General features: G+C 38.6%; 1 protein-coding gene across 1 annotated transcript; it reads left to right on the forward strand.

The window, feature by feature from the left end:
* Positions 1-11260: 11260 nt before the first annotated feature.
* LOC149812881 (membrin-11-like) lies at positions 11261-20737 on the forward strand. Its single transcript, XM_089991245.1, has 4 exons — positions 11261-11556; positions 13465-13585; positions 20065-20214; positions 20468-20737. Exons 1-4 carry the CDS (start codon positions 11321-11323, stop codon positions 20630-20632), a joined length of 672 nt encoding a protein of 223 aa, XP_089847371.1. The 5' UTR covers positions 11261-11320; the 3' UTR covers positions 20633-20737.
* Positions 20738-21020: the final 283 nt, after the last annotated feature.

The raw sequence follows: 21020 nt of genomic DNA on the forward strand, positions 1-21020 counted from the left end.
TCTTGGAACTCGCCCCTCTTCTCTCTCACAATCTTTCCTTCTTTCTCTGGAATTTTTTTTTGCTCTTCCCTATCTCTATCGATTGTGTGCTTAGTCTCTCTTCCACCATTGATTTCGTCGAGGTGTTAGTGTGCAAAAAAAAAATTTGGACGTTCGCAAGGAAAAATGCCATACCTTTGGATTGGCCACTTCACGAGGTAAGGGCATAATTTCTGTGTGTTTGGGTATAGAGTTATGATTTGTCCTCTTTGCTATCTTTTTAATATTCCATGTTGAATGTAGCAATTGTTTCTTTGAGTGGGATAGTAAGATTTTTAGCATATCCATTCAATTTCATTTGGTGAAAGTTGGCCATAAATCTGTGCTTATTCATTTAGTGGTAGCAAATCATTGTTTTAAATGATCTTATGAATCCCAGTTGAAAAATTGTAAATAATGAAGATGTAGTTGATAAAGTTACAAAACCCTAAAGTCTTGGCCAACTTCAGGAAAAAGGATGAACAATTGAACACGACTGTAGATTCTGGGTCCTATGAAGGGCATGATCTACCTCTCCAGTGCAGTGATACGAAAATATCATGATTTAATGTTGTGGCCTTTTTCATTAAAAATCATGATTGATCATCTGGTTGATGTACATCATAAGCTTGTAAATACCTAATTCATATCATGATTACTGACTATTCGAATATAGCTGATGCATGGTAGTCTTCGGTGGATTTTGAACGATTGAATGTTACTCATTCGTTATGTTCTTTACATTTCTTCCAATATTACAGTTGTATTGACAAAGATAAAAGACTTGGCTAAGCCATGTTTGCATTCAACCACTTGAATCATGAATCATTGGGTTCTATGAAATTGTAGCCATTTAAAAAAAAGGGGAACAACCTATACGGTCATTATATCATGCATGAATTTACCAGCATTCATTTGTATTTCGGGTTCGGCCAAATCTATATCTACATCCAAATTGATTTTATTCACTGGATAGTAGACCAATTTTGAATAGTTGGACCGATTCAACAGGGACATGGTCTGGTTGACCAAGATTTAAATATGATAGGATACCGCATCGATATATATTAGCCTCCTTCATCATTGTACAAGTGACCAGAAGGGTGTGCCTCCCTGCTGGAGTGCGGTAAGTCACAGGATATGGCGGATAGCAGTGTTGTCCCAGCTAGGTATGCTCTAGAAATTCGGAGTATATACTATTATGCGTCAAATTGATGTGGGTTAAGTTGAAAACAAGTGAACAGTAGGTCTAGTAGTGGTCTGCCACCACCCTGTCAACATAAACCTATATATATATATATAAGGAATGTATATGGCAGCAAAGTTCTAAAAAAAAAATAGGCTCAAACTAGGTTTGTACACTCCTCCGGGGTGTTGGTTTTGGTTGGGAAAACTCAGTAAAAATGTGGTAAGACCAATTGTTTGATTATCAGGCTATCATGAGCATACGGTTCTGCTGAATCCTTGGGGTGCTAAGTAAGCACTTATAAAATTTGGTGTTAGTTGCATGCCACAATGGATTTTACATTGGATGCATATGCCTGGGTGTGCTTCACCCTGAATAATGCATGTGGTTGCATGAGCCAGGGGAGTATGATGTACACCCTAATCTAAAGAGAAATTAAAATACAGAATATATATATATATATATATATATATATATATTCCAGATAAAATATAATTATATAGGTCACAATGGCCATTGACAAGTTATCACAAACAGTTATTGTTAATTTGTCGCACATGATTGAATATGCATACATATTAAGAATTCACGATCTTGACCATGACACAGAGAAAGGTGAAAAATATGATAGTATAAAGTTCATTCCATGAGATGAATACAAATCTACTATCTAAAGTATGACTGTCATACTGTAATTCTACTATGAACCTGAAGCTGTCATAAAATTTTCTTATAAAATAGGTGTTACATCTGAGGCTCACTATTATGCACGTACTCAGAGTGGGCCTGAGATTTTCTATTATGCACATACATTGGTTTTGGCATGAACTCACTCCAGTACACATGTTTAAATAACATAATGATTTTTATTATCTACTTATAAAGAAAATGTTACGTGTTGATGAATATGGCAAATGAATGAGGTATCAATGATGTATTCATGTGGTACATGATTTTGTATGTGGTCGATGTATGAATGTTATGACCCATGTTCATTGCATAAACCGCCTATTGTTAAACGTTTATTTTTGTTATAATAGTACAATTAAGAAAAACTACAGGGGCATGATGGTACAAATTGAAACTGAGCATGTCAAATCCTTGTGATGCCTTATGGGCACTTACGATGCTATGTGAATTGCATATAGCCGAATTATGATTTTATGTTATGACATGTTTACGTGCTAGTTGATCTAGGATTTGCATAGTAAAGGACATTTTCATGCCATGACCATGTGAAAGCTTAAAATCGAGCTATAGCTTCGCAGAAAGCTGATAATGCCATACATGCACTTATAAATTGTTAAAGTTGGGTTATGCCAGGTTGCGATTCAACCAGTGGGGTACGATATGTCTACCCTAGCACCAAAAACTACAGTTGAATTAATACGTGGTGACATGAATGAAAATTCTAAACCCTGGGTATACCTGAAAGATGATATATGTTACCAGTTTTTATTTGGGATTCTGGGTATACCTAAAAGATGGTATATGTTACTAGATTTTTCTCAAAGTTCTGGGTACACCTGAAAGACGGTGTATGTTACTGGATCCAAACAAAGCAAGAATGAAAATTATGCACACATATAAAATAATTAAGGGATTCTTGGTATACCTGAAAGACGGTATATGTTACTGGTTTTCCGGGATACTGGGTATACCTGACAACGGTATATGTTACTGGTTTCTCAGGGCTCTAGGTACACCTGAAAGATGGTGTATGTTACTGGTCCTAAGGTCTACCTTAGAAAGGGTAGATGGTACAAACTCCGTGGGACATTCTAGTTTTGTGAGAGAGAGGCATCTCACCCGGTCCCTAGTCCTAAGAGTTAGGGGGACAAGACTACCAATTTGTCCTAGGTGGTAGATCCAAGTCTTCTACGGAAGTACATGGTGTATCCTAATTCTAGTTCTAGCCATTGGGGTGTACTCTCTCGGTCGTGAACCGTCTCCTTTGGATATTCGTACGGCTAGTCACACAAGTTATAAAATAATAGACCTCGTGTGGTCTCGGTCCGCTACGATGTCGAATAAATGTGCGTACACACAGAGTAATTAACAAGATGAAACATAAAGTTAGTGCATTAAGAAAGATCTTTAAGTAGATGCATACTGCTCGATGTTGAAATTGTTGGAGTAAGCCGTGACTTCTGTAGAGCATGATTCAAATCAGTTTTCCTTTACATGAAAATTGTAATAACTTATGAACGATGTGTTTGGTGTTTGTGCTTTATGCACACCTTATATGAAATGCTTTAGTTAAGTCAGGTGTACATGCACATTATTTCCAAAGTTGTTATTACTTATATGAATATGGTTGATGCATATGATGGATCATGCTTTGAGGTTGATGGAATATATCATGAAATGCTTGACTTTAGTGACCTGTACATTTATCAATTATTAAATGGTTATTAGTTCTATCTAAACATGTTGCACATATACTTGTACACAGAACATTGTGCACATTCATATGGATATTATGCTTCTTACTCAGACGTGGTAGTCTGACTCCTTCTAGATTAATATTTTTTTCAGGAAACAGATGGCGAGCAATTGCGGTCGTCGTTGCGGACAGTGCCATGTGACCATATCTTCTTCGGATGTCCTAAGGAATTCTGACTTGTAATAAATCTTCAAGTTGTAAACGATAACTTGTAGTATTTCAATGCAAGAATTTATTTTACTTAAACGCCTTGAGTTTGTGTTATTACTTGTAACCCACCCAAATAATTTGACTAAGAATTTAATAAAGTTTTTCCGGTGTTGTTTAGAAAAAAAATTTATTCCAAAATTTTCAAGTTAAATATTTGGGGCGTTACACCCTAACTCCCGTCTGGAGTTCCATCTTGGCAAGGGACTCATTGCCCGTGGGCTCCTGGTCGGCATTCGTCTACCGGTCGAATCCCACTGGCTAGTGCCCCTCCTGTCTACTGAAGGCCATGCCAGCATAAGCAACACAATCGTGGTGGAGGGTGCCTCCATAGTCTGTTTCAGTGAGGAAGGGCCACCAATGTTACAGGTATAAGAGCCTTAACCATAAAGCCTTACAACGATACCATCAGTGTAGGGATGGCAGTGGACCGGGGGAAAGCGGGTCTCCGCCTTGCCTTGCCCTTGTTGGACCGGGGATGAAGGGTATGAAACAGGGGTGGAGGCGGGGACGAAGGTTAAAATCCATCCCCGTTCGGGGATGGATGTACACTTTTCCCTGCCCCGTCCTCGCCACGATCCCCGCCCTGACCCAACCCCATCACTTTTCCCCGCAATAGCCCCGCCCCGCCTCATCCCCATTTGAAACGGGGATGAAGGCATGGGTGGAGGTTAAAATCCATCCCCACCGGGGATGGAGGTTCTAATCTTGAGGCGGGGCAGGGGTGGAGACCTTGTCCCCCACCCCGCCCCGCCCCACTGCCATCCCTACATCAGTGGGAGCCTGGCTGACGACCCTTGCATGCTAGAGGCGACACTGACGACGATGGCACGGGGGTGATGAAGGGAGCCTCCACCTTCAACCTCAGCATGGAATTCCCCATCAACGAAGAAAGCACCATCGGTGGGATCCCGTCTGATGATTATACGCTGGCTAGATCCAACTAGTCGGCGCCCACCTAGGTTGTCATAGGAGGCAAAAACTCAACCCACCTAGACGACGGTAGAGGGTCCCTCCACCTACATTCTCAACTCGGGAGGGCGGCCTCTTGACCTTCTTACAAACGGAACTGGTTCGGCTCTGTTACACATGGAACTTGGTATCTATCCATACTAGACTTGTCTGAATCTGATTCAGACTGATTCATGCCATAATGGAACCGAGCCAACGGTCGTTCACTTCAGTTCATGCCTTCAGACTATGGTTCATTCTTTAGTTGACCTGATTCCTTTAAGTTTTTTTGGTCGAGAGCCATGTTCTAAACCAACATTTGGAGCATGGGATGACAAATTGAGAGGTCCATATCTTCTATTCATGGACTTCTTCATATTGGATCAAGCTTACCTTGGAGTCATTTGATCCATTTGATTTAGATCAACAGAAGGATCTAGAAGACTATGAACAGTTCAAGAAGAATATTTTTGGCTTCCAGATGTATAACAGAATAGTTTAGAATGCTTAGTTTGAAGACCAACAACGATATTCATTTTTATATTGTGGCCCCATAACCCAAAAGGTGGAGTATAATTGGAAGAGACGTAAGAGATATCCAAACTTGAGGGCAAGTCTTCTCTAACCTAGGGAGAATGATGCAGGAGCGGTGCAAAAGACTTGGGTCTATAAGAAAGCATTTAGATCTAATTCATGTTTTGAATTTTTTTAGTATTTGGATCTTTATATTGAGATCATTTTAGTATTTGGTTCATTTGTAATAGATATTAAATTATGTATTCTATCAAATATTCAGGTTTTGTTAGATTATGATAAGTTTATCTTTTAAGAAGGTTATCAAATTAAAAAATATAATTGAATTAGAATTAATAACTCTCATCTATTTATAGATTAAAGAGCTTTATAGATGAACAATTCAGAGTTAATTTGGGATATTGAATTTAATATTTTCTTGATTTTTAGTTATTTCAATTTTCTATTTTTTTTTTACTTTTTTTATGTATATAATAAAGAAAATCATAAGTTGATAGTTTCTGTAATGCCCCAAAATATTTAACTTGTCAAAATTCAAGAAAAAATAAAAATATTATAGTTAATCTTTTTTAAGAGTTTAAAATGATAGTACAACATAATAATCTATTGAAGAGATCAAGTTAGTGAACTTTGTAACGATTACAGGCGAAGTATCCAGCAAATGGAATGGGTCTTCAAATATCTCAAATTTTGGACCATAATTCCACATAATCATTTAGACTCATAATGGTTCAAACCCAAAAAGTTAGATCCAAAAGATTTATATAAAGAGTCCATAAAAAATACCAAAATGTGGCAAGAGCAAACAGATAGAGAGAGTAGATTCTTGACATCGATATGTTTTTCCCCATCACTTGAAGCAGTAGTCTACTTGTCACCTAGATCCCATAAAACAGGTCCGACTCATAAAAGCTTGTTAGGTACAACGATATCAAATAATTGTAAAAGACCAATACAAGTATTTATCATGGTTCAAAACATTGTACTACATGCAACCTAACAATACACATCAAACATGTATAGAATATATCAATAACATCCTACCACATGAGCCTAAACCATCTGCTAATTGTATAAGTAGGGTAAACATTTCTATTTTAATAACACTGTGACTCTCAAGTCTTTTGTTTCGATATTACCCTACCTGCAGGTACTCACAGAAGAAAAACATAGAGACAAACTAAGACTATTCGAGGGTTATTATTTCATGTAATTTGTTACTCTAGATGACTAGTTGAATCTACTCCAAAGGGGATGATATAATAACTGAGAGAGAATTTCTCAGAAGCCACTTGTTTGGATGCATCCTAACTTCTACAGAAGTTTGTGGGATCTACCACCTAAGATAATAATTGATAGCCATGTCTCCTAACTTTGATACTTGAGAGGATATCGAGTCATTGTCACTCGAGGAGTATAGTTATTTGACAAAAATATTTATTGAAGTTTGTATCTCCTATCATCTTCGGATAGGCCATAAGTGTGAATGGGTTAATGAGTTCTTTATTATTAAGAGGATTTACCATATTTGTATATGTGTTAATTCTTTAGTCATCATCTACCTATTTAGAGTAGGCTCCCATATTTGTATTTTTAATTCAACTCATTCACTATGCTCTGGTCTTTTAGACCGATCGAGCATCTAGCCTGTGAAGGTAATATCATATTTTTCATGTATTTTTTCATGGTATGGTGTATTGTTGCACTACGAGGTTTGCCATAAACCTCAACTCATACATAGCATAGTGCATTGTGTCCGAATATAGGATCTCTATGCATGCGAATGTAAATATTTGATTTATTTTGCAAATTATCAGATGTTTATGAGTGTAGGATCTCATATGCATGCAACAATAGATTGTTTGATTACTTTAAAAATTATCAGATGGGTGCGAGCGTAGGATGTTGCACTCATGTGAACGTAAATCATTTGATTATTTTTTTTAAATTATCGAATGTGTGTGAGCGTAGGATCTTGCACACATGCGAACGTAAAACTCTAGATTATTCTGTAAGTGCGAGCATAGGATGTTACATGCATGCAAACATGAAAATTTTGTTTACGTTGCAAAATATTGGGGCATGCAGATGTAAAGTCTCGCATATTCATTTTTGAAAATAGATTTAAAGCTGAAGTACACCAAATTATGTACTTTAAATAAATGCTCGTGTAATTTAATTAGATCAGAAGTATGCAAAATTGTGTACTCTGAATAAATATATACATATATATAATTACATGTATAACAAAGCATCGTACGCCAAAAGTTCATCATAAATAAAGTAAAAGTATGTAAAAACTGCATACTTTAAATAAATACATAATTTAAATAAAGCAAAAGTACCCAAAGCTGAAACTTTAAATAAATGTGTGTGTATATGTATATACATTTACACATATAATAAAGTATTGTATGCCAAAAGGTCATCACAAATAAAGCAAAAGTACACAAAAGTACATACTTAAAATAAATGCATAATTTAAATAAAACATAAATACAAAAAACTATCTACTTTAAATCAATACGTATATATATATATATTTAATATAAATATAAATACATATATTAGAACTCCACAATCACACCTCAAAGTAAACATGATTCCTTGGCAAATAGAAATGTTGGCGAACGCTTGAATGTGCCTGGAAAAGTGTTCCACTTAAAGAGAAGCATCTATGATTTTGCACCCCGTAATGGGTATCCACTGATCTTGGGAACTGAAAGCGGTAGTGGCACGGTTCTCGAAAATGGTTGTGGTCGTCGGACCCACTCGGCCTGGCAGTGGCAGTTCCCAAAACTATTGTGATTGTGGGGCTTACTCGGCCAGACGACAAATGGTGATTTGCGGGCCCACCCCTTTTTCATTTTCCTTTCTTTCATTTTTTGCCTCTCACAGCAAGGAACCGAGCAGGAGAGGGAGGTCTGCTGGAGGCCTCCAAATAGAGGAAGAGCAGGGAAGGGCAATGGTTCCCTCCCCGGGTGGCTCTGCAAAAAATTGAGAGAGACAGAGAAGGCAGGGTGCCGAAAGAAGATCAACATTACCACTCATGAAGATCAACAAAATGTTGAATCTATGAACCAAACAAGATAGAAATCAGAAATAGAAAAATAGAAAACTAAGAAGCTAAAGAAAAAGAAACTATAGACAGATAGCAACAGACAACAAAGCCGAGCTCAACCAGGATCCGCTGGACTAGAAGGCACCACCGATGAGTGAACGTTGATTAGATGGAAGGGGATGTCTCTAAGATGCATACGCAGAATCACATATACATCAACCAAGATTTTATGAACAAGATTATTAAGGACGACCAGAATTTGTCGAAAAATAGCATCATTGCGTGCCATCCAAACAAACCACCAAGTAGTATGCAACCATGTCTTCCAGATCATCTTTCACCGCTTGCATCGTCTAATCCGAACAGGGCCCAATAGCAGATCAAGCGTGAAAGACTCCTCTTTGACAATCACGTCCGGAGATCTCCATGTCCTATTAAAGAGGACCACGAAGATTGGGCAGGACCAGAATAAATGAAAGGTAGTTTCTTCAGCAGCTTGACAAAGCACACACCAACTAGGGAACTGAAAACCCAACTTCTTTAAATAACTGTGAGTCTAAACACTATCATGCAAAATTAACCAAGCCAAGACCCGAGATCTTGGAGAAGGGCCCTTAGCCCATAACACGCACTCAAAAAACCAATCAGCCCCTAGGGGGAGCAACGATCTATACACTTTGTGGGTGTGGAACACACCATTTGGCACAATCGCCCATTGTGACCACTGATCATGATTTCCCGCATCCTCTGTCTGGCTATGACAGAGAGGACAGGGTGGTAACCACCCTGTCTAGCTGTGACAGAAGGAAACAAAAAAGAGGAAGCAGACGAGGCTTCCTTTCCACCTCTCTCATTTGAAAAGAAGCACGGAAGGGGAAAAAGAGCATATAAGGGAGGGGAAAAAAAGAAAGGCAGAGAGGAGAGGCGGCACAAGGGGGTTCTGGTGGAGGGAGAAGGGGGTGAGGGGCCTTACTTGGGAGCTAGGATGCTTAGCCGGGAGACACCAGAGAGAGGGAGAGCATAGTGAGACGGGGAAGGGGGTGGCCGAGCCACTCCCGATGGCAGTTCACCAGAGGAGAGAGAGAAGTCAGTGAGATGGGGGGTCTAATGTTTTTTGATGAAAAAACCCATGGTCGGTTTGGGTTGGATGCCATCAGATCCAACTCAAACCGTGTGAAAGCATTTGGATTTTGGGTTGAATATGTTTGAATCCAACCCCAATCCAAGGTGCTTAAACCCATTAAAAACAAAGGTGGGGTTGTTAGATTGGGTTGGGTTCATTTGGATCCAACTCAATCCATAATATATATATTATATACATATATCTCTTGTGTGATTTTTTTATTTTGTTTTGGATTGGTTTGGGTCTATTCAGATCCAACTCAATCCATATATATATATATATATATTTCTATCAATGTTTAGTTTAGAGTGGGATCCAATCCAAATAACAAGATCCATCACAAGAATCTACTGATATATATATTTGTATGTTTGTGAATTGGTCCGTATATTTGGATCCAATTCTAGACTTGTTCCCTGCAACAATTTGAATCACTCTTGGACCCAACTTGTTTTGCTAATGGATCTAATCCCAAGTCTTGAAGTTTTGAGTAATCGAGATTTCTTCCAAGATCCAACTCGTCAATATTCTAACCTAGATCGGGTTCATCGAATGGATCCATCTTTGTTATCAGTTTTTTTTTTTACAAATTTGGATTATTCTTTGGATCCGATCTCATTAACTATAAATCCAAATAGATTCTGTGTAAGTCGAACAATTTGAACTGGATTTTATGAGGTCGATCCTTGTGGACCCCTCATCGAGATCCAAATCCAAAAGATATTTAAATAATTCGTATTCGTTAAATAACAATGATAAACATTCAAAAGTTTATTGATTAATAAGTATCGATGAATTTTTCATAAAATATTGATAATAATTTCTTATTATTTTCTGAAAAATCCAAAAATTCGCTGACTTTACCGTTTATTCCGATTTACATTAGAGAAAGAAGTTGTACGCCTTTCAAAAAAGAAAAGAAGAAAAGCCACGTCAATGCTTTTTTTGTTTTTTTGTGAGAGGAGGAAAGTCACGTCAATGTTGCCTGTTTTCATCTGAATTTTTTCTACATTTTTTATTTGTAAAAAGGTAAAGGTAACATTTAAACTTTTTTTTTTAACCTAAGGGCCCGATTCAGATCGGGACTTAAGCTCGATCCAGATCCGATATCATATACGGTCGGGCTCGACCCGACTTCTTTCTGGATGGGTCCTCATAATGAGGCTCGATCCCGACTAGGGGTGGCAATCGTGTCGGGTTGGCGGGTCGACCCAACGGGTTGGCGGGTCAGCATACCTCAACCCGACCCCGACCCGTTTATTAAACGGGTCGGCTGTGGCAAACACGAACCCGGCCCGTTTAATAAACGGGTAACCCAACACGACCCGCCAACCCATTTAATAAATGGGTTGGGTCAGGTAAACGGGTTCTCAGGTTCACGGGTCAGGTTGGCGGGTCGGGTTGACGAGTCGACGGGTTGGCGGGTTGACCCGCCCGACTAACCCGTTTATTAAACGGGTCAGTCGGGTTGGCATACCCCCAACCCGAACCCGACCCGTTTAATAAACGGGTTAGGCGGGTCGACCCGTTTATTAAACGGGTTGTCTTAAGCCCAACCCGAACCCGCCTAAGAGGCGGGTTGGCGGGTCGGGTCAGGTTTTGCCACCCCTAATCCCGACCCGATTCGGGCCGGGTACCCCAAGCCCGTCGGGCAGCCCGGCCCGATGACCACCCCTAGCCATTCCCTTCCCTTGTGTTCCAAGTTTGCCTTTTGTCCTGCACCCTCCCTTCCCATTTGAGAAGGGTCTGCCGGAAAACTGTCGCCGCGAGAGAGAGAGAAAGAGAGAGGCAGGGATGGCGGAAGGAGGGACGATCTCGGAGGTGTATCAGGCGTCGCGACGGCGGATGCTGCGAGCGAGGGGCGACGTCGAGAGGTTGGAGAGGGGGGACTCGTTCGCCGGAGACGCCGCGTCGTCGGAGCTCGTGTCTGCCGTCCGGAGAGACCTGACGGAGATCGGGTCCATGTGCGCGCAGATGGACCGCCTCTGGCGCTCCGTCGCTGCCAAGCCCCAGCGGGACCTCTGGAAGAGGTACCCCACAACTCTCTCTCTCTCTCTGTCTCTTACCGTTGTTCCTTCTTTTCTTTTATTGGTGTAAATGATTTGGTGATGGCTGTTGTTTGTGTCTGTCATCTGAATTTTGCTCTGAAATTTAAAGTTTTTTTTTTTTTGGGTTCGTCCATTTCAATAAGTTCCTGACGCTTATCTTTGCGAGTGCTTTTTCTTTGCAACTGAGCCTCAAAGCAGCCTACCACGAGTCTATGGCTTGAACCGCCTACCCGTACCTGGGGTCTGGGTGGATATGTGATAGATATTATTTGTTTTCCATCGGTTGCGCATGTATCAAAAAAATATTGAGACATTTCATTTCTTACAGCATTTGAAAATCGATCATTTTCTATATATCTTAGGATCGATTCCATCGTTGATAATCGAAAAGAAGAGATAGAAGGGATTTTTCAACCCATAAGAGTTCATTCTTTACTTTCCCTTTAAAGCCGAATGAATTGGTTTTGAGTCTTGATTTTTGTGCCCGTTCTTTTCTGATTGGTTCTGTTGGACGCGATTACTTATTTGTTTTTCTCTTTTACATTAATAATTTGGTTTGATTGGGGAGGATTGGTGTGGATGGTGATCTATTTTGGATTGGAATTTTCATTGTTTTTTTTCTTTTAGCTTTGTGGATTCGATTGGGGATAATTGGGGCTTTATTATGGTGTAGATTTGCTTGATTCTGATTTGGTACAAAATGTCTTCTTTTGGTGATCTTTTTCTTTTTTCTGTTTTTGTTTGCATTTTTTTTAGAATTGGTTGAGTAATTATGTTGACATGGCTTTTCGGTTTCTTTTATTTCCTTCTTTCTTTTTTGGTGGGATCCTCTGGGCTGTAGAATTGGGCTTCTTTGCATTCTAATGGTGATTCTGCATCTCTGCGCAAATTGTAATTTCAATTGGGGATTTGAAGATTATGGTGGTTACCCGAATTCAGGTTGTCATGGACCCATGGTCCTTTTTTTTTGTCCCCTTTGTGGTTTTCAGTTTATACCATTTCGAAATTCCAGAGTTTCTTGATTTGATTGGGAATCCTTATGTAGAGAATTGCAGCGACTTGCAGTCAGAAAATCTTTCACAACGGAAGTGGGGCTTTTTCAAACACTGTTTACCTCATTTTCATAGAGTTGTTGCAATCTTTTCTTTGAAAAAAAGAGAAGAAAATAGGAGTCCATCAAAATGTAGCCCTTGGTCACTAGGTTCACTGGCTGCAAGTACCGAAGTGTGTGAGGGTAGGATCATTTGAAGTTTAGGGTATGTTTGGATTTAGGAAACTTGGCAGAATCTCAATGCAGTTCCATGAATCTTTGGCCACTTTCTAGCTGCAAAGAGGAATTCTAGTGGAATTGGATTCTAATTCCAATAAATTTCCTGACTTCAAAGTTCAAACAGACAAAGGATTCTGGTATATCTTTGGAGTGTCACGTCATAGGTTGTGGGTTGTGGACCTTGTGGTTCGTGGTTCACTGCTGAAGGTAGAGAAATCAGTAACTGTCATGTAGCCTTTCCATGCCATCTTTATTTGTGTAGCAGATAGCTTCTTGGTAACTTAAAGTTTGGTCTTTTCATGAAACACTGATTCTACAATTGCTACATTTATTTTGTGTGGTGTGTTAATGCCTTCCAGTCGAATGTTTTCTCTTTGTCATTCTTGTTAACAAAAATATTGAAAATACAGGCGATGCTCGTCAACTTCTAATTTTACATCTTTTCCAGTTTAAGTAACAACTTCTTTATTGATATCATGATTGGGTCTGTAGGCTCTGTATTAGATCCATACTCGTTAAAAACATTCTCTTTTTCTCTCCACCTTTTTCTCCTTTTGTTCACTGAACATTTTAAGGAATAGTGTCCTCCTCTTATGTGCTTCTGTTCCACTACTTTGCAGGAAAGTCGAGCAGGTAGCAGAGGAGGTGGACTCTTTGAAAGATAGTTTGGAGAAATATGTCCTGCGCCATCAAAAGAAAATGTTGGAAGCCAAAGAAAGAGCAGAGTTGCTTGAGAGAGCTGTAAGTTATCATCTCAAGATGATCCTGTATGTTAAAGTTTATGTTTGCAGTAAAGTTAGAAGGCATCATTGTTTATGACATATCTGAGTCTTCTTTCTTGCTTGCATGGCGAAGGAACCTTATATTCTGTCATTGGAGTCTTTTTTGTGGTCATTTGAAAATCTTTTGTGCATGTTGATGCCTGGTTTTCTAGGTTTGGGTGTCCTAGTACCAGTAGTGCTGGTATCTCTCCTGCAACCATATTATTCATCGTGTAGAAAAATTAATAACATTTGGATTTGGTCTTTTTTGGATGCTGTCACGTTGATGCAGTCATCACGTTAGATGACTCCATCAACGCGAAATCCACTTTGTTTGAAAATAGTACATCTTTTATGGTGTTGTAACAATCTGATTAAGATATGAGTTACTTTAACTCATGAATACCATACAATGCTATAAAGTATAAAGTAGTGTGACCCATGTTTCAACTTATGAGAATTGCACAAAATCCACAAGTCTGCAACAGATGATGGTTAGTGTTTTTTTACATGGTTCATAAACCTTTAAGTGACAGTATGTTTGGGAGCATCCAATAATTGAAAACTGGGAGCAATTTAATGAAAATCAGTGACATGGAAGCAATAACCATACTAACATGGCAAAAGTATAGACTGGAACGTTCTAAGAGTGTGATGCCATGAGGGTCTTCCAATTTTTCATATGAACTAGTCATTCTCTAGAATCCAGTGCAATGGAAGTTGTGTGCATCAAAATAGAACCTTCTGAAACCTATGAAGGAGTTGACAATTTCCTATGTACTGGTCTTATGCAATGTCCACAAATGCAAAAGACGAGTACAGGTCGAATCACAGAGGTTTATGAAGTCCACTCTTCTGGGCCATAACACCTGAATAATCTGCTATATGCTCCATGAAAATAAGCTGATGGGAACTCAATAAAGTCAGATCAAGTATTCATTTTGCATAGCTCCAAGCTCAGTCTACTAAAACTGCTCTATGTTGTAGATAAACAACACAAAGGGCCATTTATTTCATGGTAAGATGGCTTCTCTTTTAATGAAAAGGGGTTCTTATCCCACCTGGGTGAATCAAACACCCAGGGATTAACCAGGGAGTTATACACACTGACAGGTGTGGGCGTCTGGATTTCTCATACTCACTAGTGTGCAGCATATATATATATAGTCACAAATATCAGTATCAGCTATATCTCGGTGAGGCTAGTTCTCGTGATATTATAGGTTTGATGATAAATCTCGGGGCTTAAAAAAATAAAACATATATAAAAATAACAAAAATAAGTAAGAAAATATCATGTTTAGATAATAAAATACATATATAATAAAAAAGTAAGTAAAAAATGCAAAATAAAGAAGAAAAACACATTCAAGATGTAGAAAATAAATAAAAGCAGTGACAATAATTGATAATATCACGATATTATCAAATTGGCGATATTTTCAAAATATTATCGTAATATTTTACCTATAATATCGTTTGCTGAAAATATAGTGATAATATCGCGATATTTTGAAAATATCACCAATAACTGTGATTATGGTATATATAAATATATGTATATATATCATTTGTTTTTTGTCTTGAGTAAGGAAAACATGGTCACCGTTTGCTCGTTGGATTAACTGTGAATAGTTTAGTTGATAGAATGTATAGAGATCAATATTTCCTATATAAGAACAAAAACATATGGCATGATGCAACTGAGGGAGACTATAGAGATGTTTCAAGAGCCATAGTGACATAGATGCTAGGGAAACAATCAGATTGTGAAGGGAAGTGGCTATGGAAAAGTTCACCCAAGAATTTCCTATTCAGGATTGAGCTTAAAAACAATTTCATCATTTTTTACTGTTGGTAGACAAACTCCATGTGAAGCATTAGTTGGGGGCACACTCTGTGCACTTTTGCTTATTAGATGTCTCATCTTCAGAGTTGCTTTCACGTTGATGCAATGATCAGATTCTACCATTACTGGGGAAACCTGCAAACTGTCGACCTAACTATTATTGATTGATATGGCAGAATGAAAATGAAGCTGAATATGTAGCTGAAAGCAGGTCTAACACCGAACTTTAGATACCTAAGCTGCTTTTAGTTATGGCCATAACAAGGCCATGGCACTCTCCAAAACCCTAAACATTGTGGTATTTTATAGTGGATCTGTTTTCCGGTGATCCTTCCTCCAACTGAGATCACTTCTTGCTAACCTGGATCGCTTAACAGTCTCTGCATGTAATCACTACTTGGTTTGATCCAAATAACCCACGTAGTCATCTTCGGAAAATGTAGAAAAAATCTTCTTTGAAAGAGAACTGTGGCTGTTGGATCTGCAAAAGTCTAGTAATATGTGAGAATCTATGGTACCCGGACACTCCATTTTGCCCTCTGTACCCGTGTCGACACGCGTCGACACCCGGACACGCCATTTTACCCTCTGAACATATGAGTTTGTATTTAATATATAATTTATGATTATATTTTCGGTTTATAACTTTATATTTTCAGTATATAATATATATTTTAGATATAGCATATATATTTAGATTATATTTAGTTTATTTTGAATTTATTCTCTCTCTCTCTCTCTCTCTCTCTCTCTCTCTATATATATATATATATATATATATATATATATATATATAGTCGTATCCCTGTACCCACATTTTTTGGAATTGCCGTATCGTACCTAGGGATGGCAGTGGACCGGGTGGGGCCGGGAGACAAGGTCACCACCCCCGCCCCATATCAAAATTTTGCCTTCGATCCCCGGTCCATCCCCATCCCAAAATAGCCGTCCCCTTCCCCTTCCCCATCCCGGTCCCCGTCCCCTTCTCAAAATAACTTTATTCTAATTTAAAGAGGATTAAGAAAAAAAATAAGGAGATGAAGGGTTTAGGGTTATATATATATATATATATATATATATATATATATATATATATATATATATATATATATGGGTATATTAATAATTTCATTAATGGGGTTGGGGATGGGGATGGGGACAGGGAGGGGCGGGGGAAAGAGTAAGTGCATCCCCGTACGGGTTTTGATTTTCACCTTCATCCCCGGTCCAAACGGGGCGGGTTTGAACGAGTCCCCATTTTTTCCTGGTCCACTGCCATCCCTAGTCGTACCCTCCGCACCCGCACCCGCACCCGCACCCGCACCCATACCCAGGTGACAAAGGTGAATCAAATAGGAAGGAGATAAGAGAGGTCAAGGAGAAGGAGATGGCCACAAGAGGGTGCAGGGCATGCTGGAGACCTTCCAGACAATATAGAGGAAGCCATAGATGGACAGGAGAGAGGAAATAAAGATCATAGACAAGGGTGCAAAAAGAATAGAAGGTACATTTTAGTTGAGTACAGAGTGGTGACTCTTAGGTCAAGGAAGCACTGTCAAGGTTAAAATCATCTTCGAGGAAGTAATGGTCGGCATGTGGGAGATTCAGACCAAGAAGAAACCAAAGGTTAGGAGGGGGTGGGCAACTAATCAGCTGAGGTTGAGCTAAAAGTATAATAGAGCCACAAAATTCATTTGTGACATTGTTTTTCAGCCTGAGGCTATGTCACATGGATATGGGTGCAGGAACAGAGCACAATGTAGATATGCTTGTTCTCAAGAATTAAAGTTCACACATGCAGATACTGTCACATAGGTGTGGGTGCGGATGCGGCACTTTAAAAAACTTGGGTGCGGGGATGGTGTGTGTATATATATATATATATATATATATATATATATATATATATATATATATATATATATATATATATATATATATATATATATATATAACAGTTTTAAGTTAACACTACATGTATGTGTGTGTATTTATGTATATAATATAGATAAAACTGGACTTGAGTAGGGTTAACTGAATCTACTTTTGGACAGAAATGGACCTCAGTGTGGTTGACTTCACCTGACACAAAGGAAGGGTGTGATGCGGGTGCAGTGCCCTGTTAAAAGAGTCCGTGTTACATAGCACACACACACACACACACACACACACACACACACACACACACACACACACATATATATATATATATATATATATATATATATATATATAAAAGGAAAAATATATGGTGGTTCTGTATCATGATACCATGCGGTGGTACACACTCTTGTTTGCATTGATCTAGCCACCAAATGGTAAATCTAACCATAAAGATGTGTTTTAACATGATTTATTTAGTTTGTTAGAAGGTTTTATTATGTTTTTTTTGGATAATCGAAGAGAAAACCCTCCCATCACCAACTGCACATTGGCTGACCTCCGGTTGGTAAAACACTTGAGCCCCCCCTGCCCACCAGGAGTACACCAGCTTTGACCTTACGGCAAGGGACACCACCCATGGGTTTCGAACTTGTGATGTCCCGTCAACTTGGTGACATTCACAAGTCGCCCCTACCAGATGAGAGGAGCCCTTGTGGGCTGGTTTTATCATGTTGAATACACAATAAGATTCCATTTTTGAGACAGTGAAAATCAAAGACTCACAATTCATGAAAATAAGGGTGGTTTAAAAATGGTATAAGGTATCATATTTGAGTCGCTTTAATACATGAAAATAATTAGTAGAATACGTGAAACATGTTCCAATAGTTAGATTTTGCTTTTCGAGCTTAGATCTATGTAAATCAAGTGTGTACCACCATAAATTATGGTGTTACACTACCGCCATAGAAGCTCCCTATATATAATAAAACATGAATATCATCTCTAAAAAACATCAAATAATAAAACAAAACTGAAATTGAAATGTAATATGATTGATCAGAAAATTTAAAGGAAAAAGAACACAAGCGAATATGAAATAAGTAATCAAGTTCATAAAAGGAAATAAAGTCAATACCACAATGTTGACTGTGTTCATGAAGCGTCTTCGTGTGTCTGAATGTCATGTTATGTCAACACGTGATACACATGCTAAGTGAAGTGTCTGACAGATGCTAGGGAAACAATCAGATTGTAAAGGGAAGTGGCCATGGAAAGATCCACCCAAGAATTTCCTATTCAGGATTGAGCTTCAAAATGATTTCATCATTTTTGTCTGTTGGTAAACAAACTCCATGTGAAGCATTAGTTGGGGGCACACTCTGTGCACTGTTGCTTATCAGATGTTTCATCTTCCATCTCCGTAAAGCACCCTAGAATTCAAATCATCTCAAGGCTTTACCATCGATGTGATCTTTGGCTGGTGGTAAAGCTATTATTGCAGATTATTAAAGTATATCACAGATTCTTGTACCCTGGTTCTTTCTGGCATCATACTCTACTGAATTTGGCCAAAACTGATCACTGGACAATGAACTAAATAGAAGTGAGTAAAAGAACCTGCTATTGTATAAATAATGGGCAATAAGGAAGGGACAATGAGAACATGCATTAGTTTATCACTTAGTCATGAACAACTATAGTCGCAGGGGTTATATGGAAAAGAATAAACTTTTTAGGAAATAACAGGTAGAAGAAACTCATTAGAAATTGATTAGCTCCAAATGACTTTCTGTGTGAGGGTCCATGGACATGGTCTCTGTTTATATAATCCTGAGCAGTTACATTACAGTATGTATAGTCCTAATCTGAAGTACAACCTAATCCTAATAATCCTAATCAAAATACATCACACATCACTGCGTTAAGTGCCATTTATGAGTGGTGGTGCCACTGTAAGGAACTGGAAGTTGGATCTGGATAATCTGGATTTAGATCCTGCAGCTGGATCTGGATCTGAAGCATGTGAAAATATAAGGTAGATATAAAAAGCAAAATCTAATCGTCTGGTAGGATCTGCTAGTTCACGTCACCTTGTGTTGGGACGTTGCAGGTTCAAAACCCAATGGTATAGTTGTATAACTGGTAGGGGTTTCCCTAACCCCAGCTTGCCTTTCAAAAAAAAAAGATCCACCATCGGAAAAGTACCTATTTTTCTTGGTTATTATTAAAACAGAAGAAAAGATATGAGCTCTTATGAGAAATGTAAGATAGTTGCTTGGCAATTATGACAAGGCAGACATCATTATCAAAGCTTTTGTTACTTGCATAAGTTGTTTGCAATTTGATTTGGATTTGCTAATTTTTCAAAGACTGGTTGCTTCTACTTTGTTACAGGGTGGGTTGTTCCTTGGTGAGAGGTGAGTGCTGGTTTCTTTTTTCCTTTTTCTTGGAGTAGGGTTGTTTTTTGGTTGGAGGTAAGTTCTTTTTCCATTCAAAAGAGCTAGAAACAGAAATTCTTCTCCTTGAGTGTGCTTTTTTGACTTTTTCGATATCCTAGTAAAAGTTTGAAGGCCAACTTCTTGATTTTGCATTATGATTAACAGTGGCTGATTTCCTTAGGTATTTCTATCATATTACTGGTATTAGCCTTCTTACCTAAGTTACTGAATTTCTTGAAGTACTTTGAACTTGTTATCAAATTCATCAATGTTCACGTGTGGCAGAGTGGAGACTCTGCCCATGTTCTGCGAATTTTTGATGAAGAAGCTCAGGCAATGCAGTCAGTTCGTAACTCATCAAATATGATTGAGGAAGCTTATTCCACTGGAGTTGCCATCCTTTCCAAATATGCTGAACAGCGCGACCGATTAAAGGTAACTCCATTGAATTACCAATTTTTAATCTTACCTGCTAAACTATTCTCTTCTTGATATGAATGCCGGTGTCTTATAAATTTAGTTGAAAAAAAGTCATTTTTGGAGAATTCACCTAGAACTCAGAAGCACGTGAGATTTACCTTGTTAGACAGATTGTACTTGATGTCTTTCTTCCCTTTGGGAGATTTCTCTTCATAGCATGAAGTTAAGATTGTCTTTGTTTCTTTTCTTGTTGCTTATTGCGGTGTAGAGAGCACAAAGGAAAGCATTGGACATACTAAACACAGTCGGTCTTTCAAATTCTGTTCTGAAGATCATTGAGAAGCGACACCGAACCGACAAGCGGATAGCATACGGAGGCATGATCGTGACGGTTGTCATAGTGGTCATGTTCTATCGGTGGTTGAGGCACTGACTGTTATATATATGCGTCTGTAATTGTCTTACGAGTTTAATTAATTCATGCTGTTATATTGAGTAAAGTCCATTGCAATTGAGATATATCCCTTTGCCTCCACAATGAACAATTCTTTTTCTTCTAGATGGGTGTAAAAGCACCATTCAGTAAATTAGTTTGTATTGGTGGTCTGTTTGTTTTCAGTGTCTAGGTTGAGGCCTAACCCTTTGGACTGCAATTTAAACATGGTTTTAGTTGTCTCAGTGGTCCTTTACTATATTACTTATGATTGATTGATCAGCTAGGTGACCAGCTCCCTCTGGTTGAGATTGAAACTGAGACATCTGGGCTAAGCATTTCTAGAGCTTGCCATCAAGGTCCATCCCCATATGGTTACTTTCTGGGT

This window comes from Nuphar pumila, chromosome 16 (genome assembly GCF_984573655.1).
Source record: "Nuphar pumila chromosome 16, dmNupPumi1.hap1.1, whole genome shotgun sequence".
NCBI lineage: Eukaryota > Viridiplantae > Streptophyta > Magnoliopsida > Nymphaeales > Nymphaeaceae > Nuphar > Nuphar pumila.

Excerpts from the sequence above, each read along its gene's own strand:
- LOC149812881 (XM_089991245.1), top strand. The coding sequence starts at position 11,321 with ATGGCGGAAGGAGGGACGATCTCGGAGGTGTATCAGGCGTCGCGACGG. Across the intron at positions 11,557-13,464 it reads CAGCGGGACCTCTGGAAGAG|GAAAGTCGAGCAGGTAGCAG; the intron begins GTACCCCACAAC and ends ACTACTTTGCAG. Across the intron at positions 13,586-20,064 it reads CAGAGTTGCTTGAGAGAGCT|AGTGGAGACTCTGCCCATGT; the intron begins GTAAGTTATCAT and ends CACGTGTGGCAG.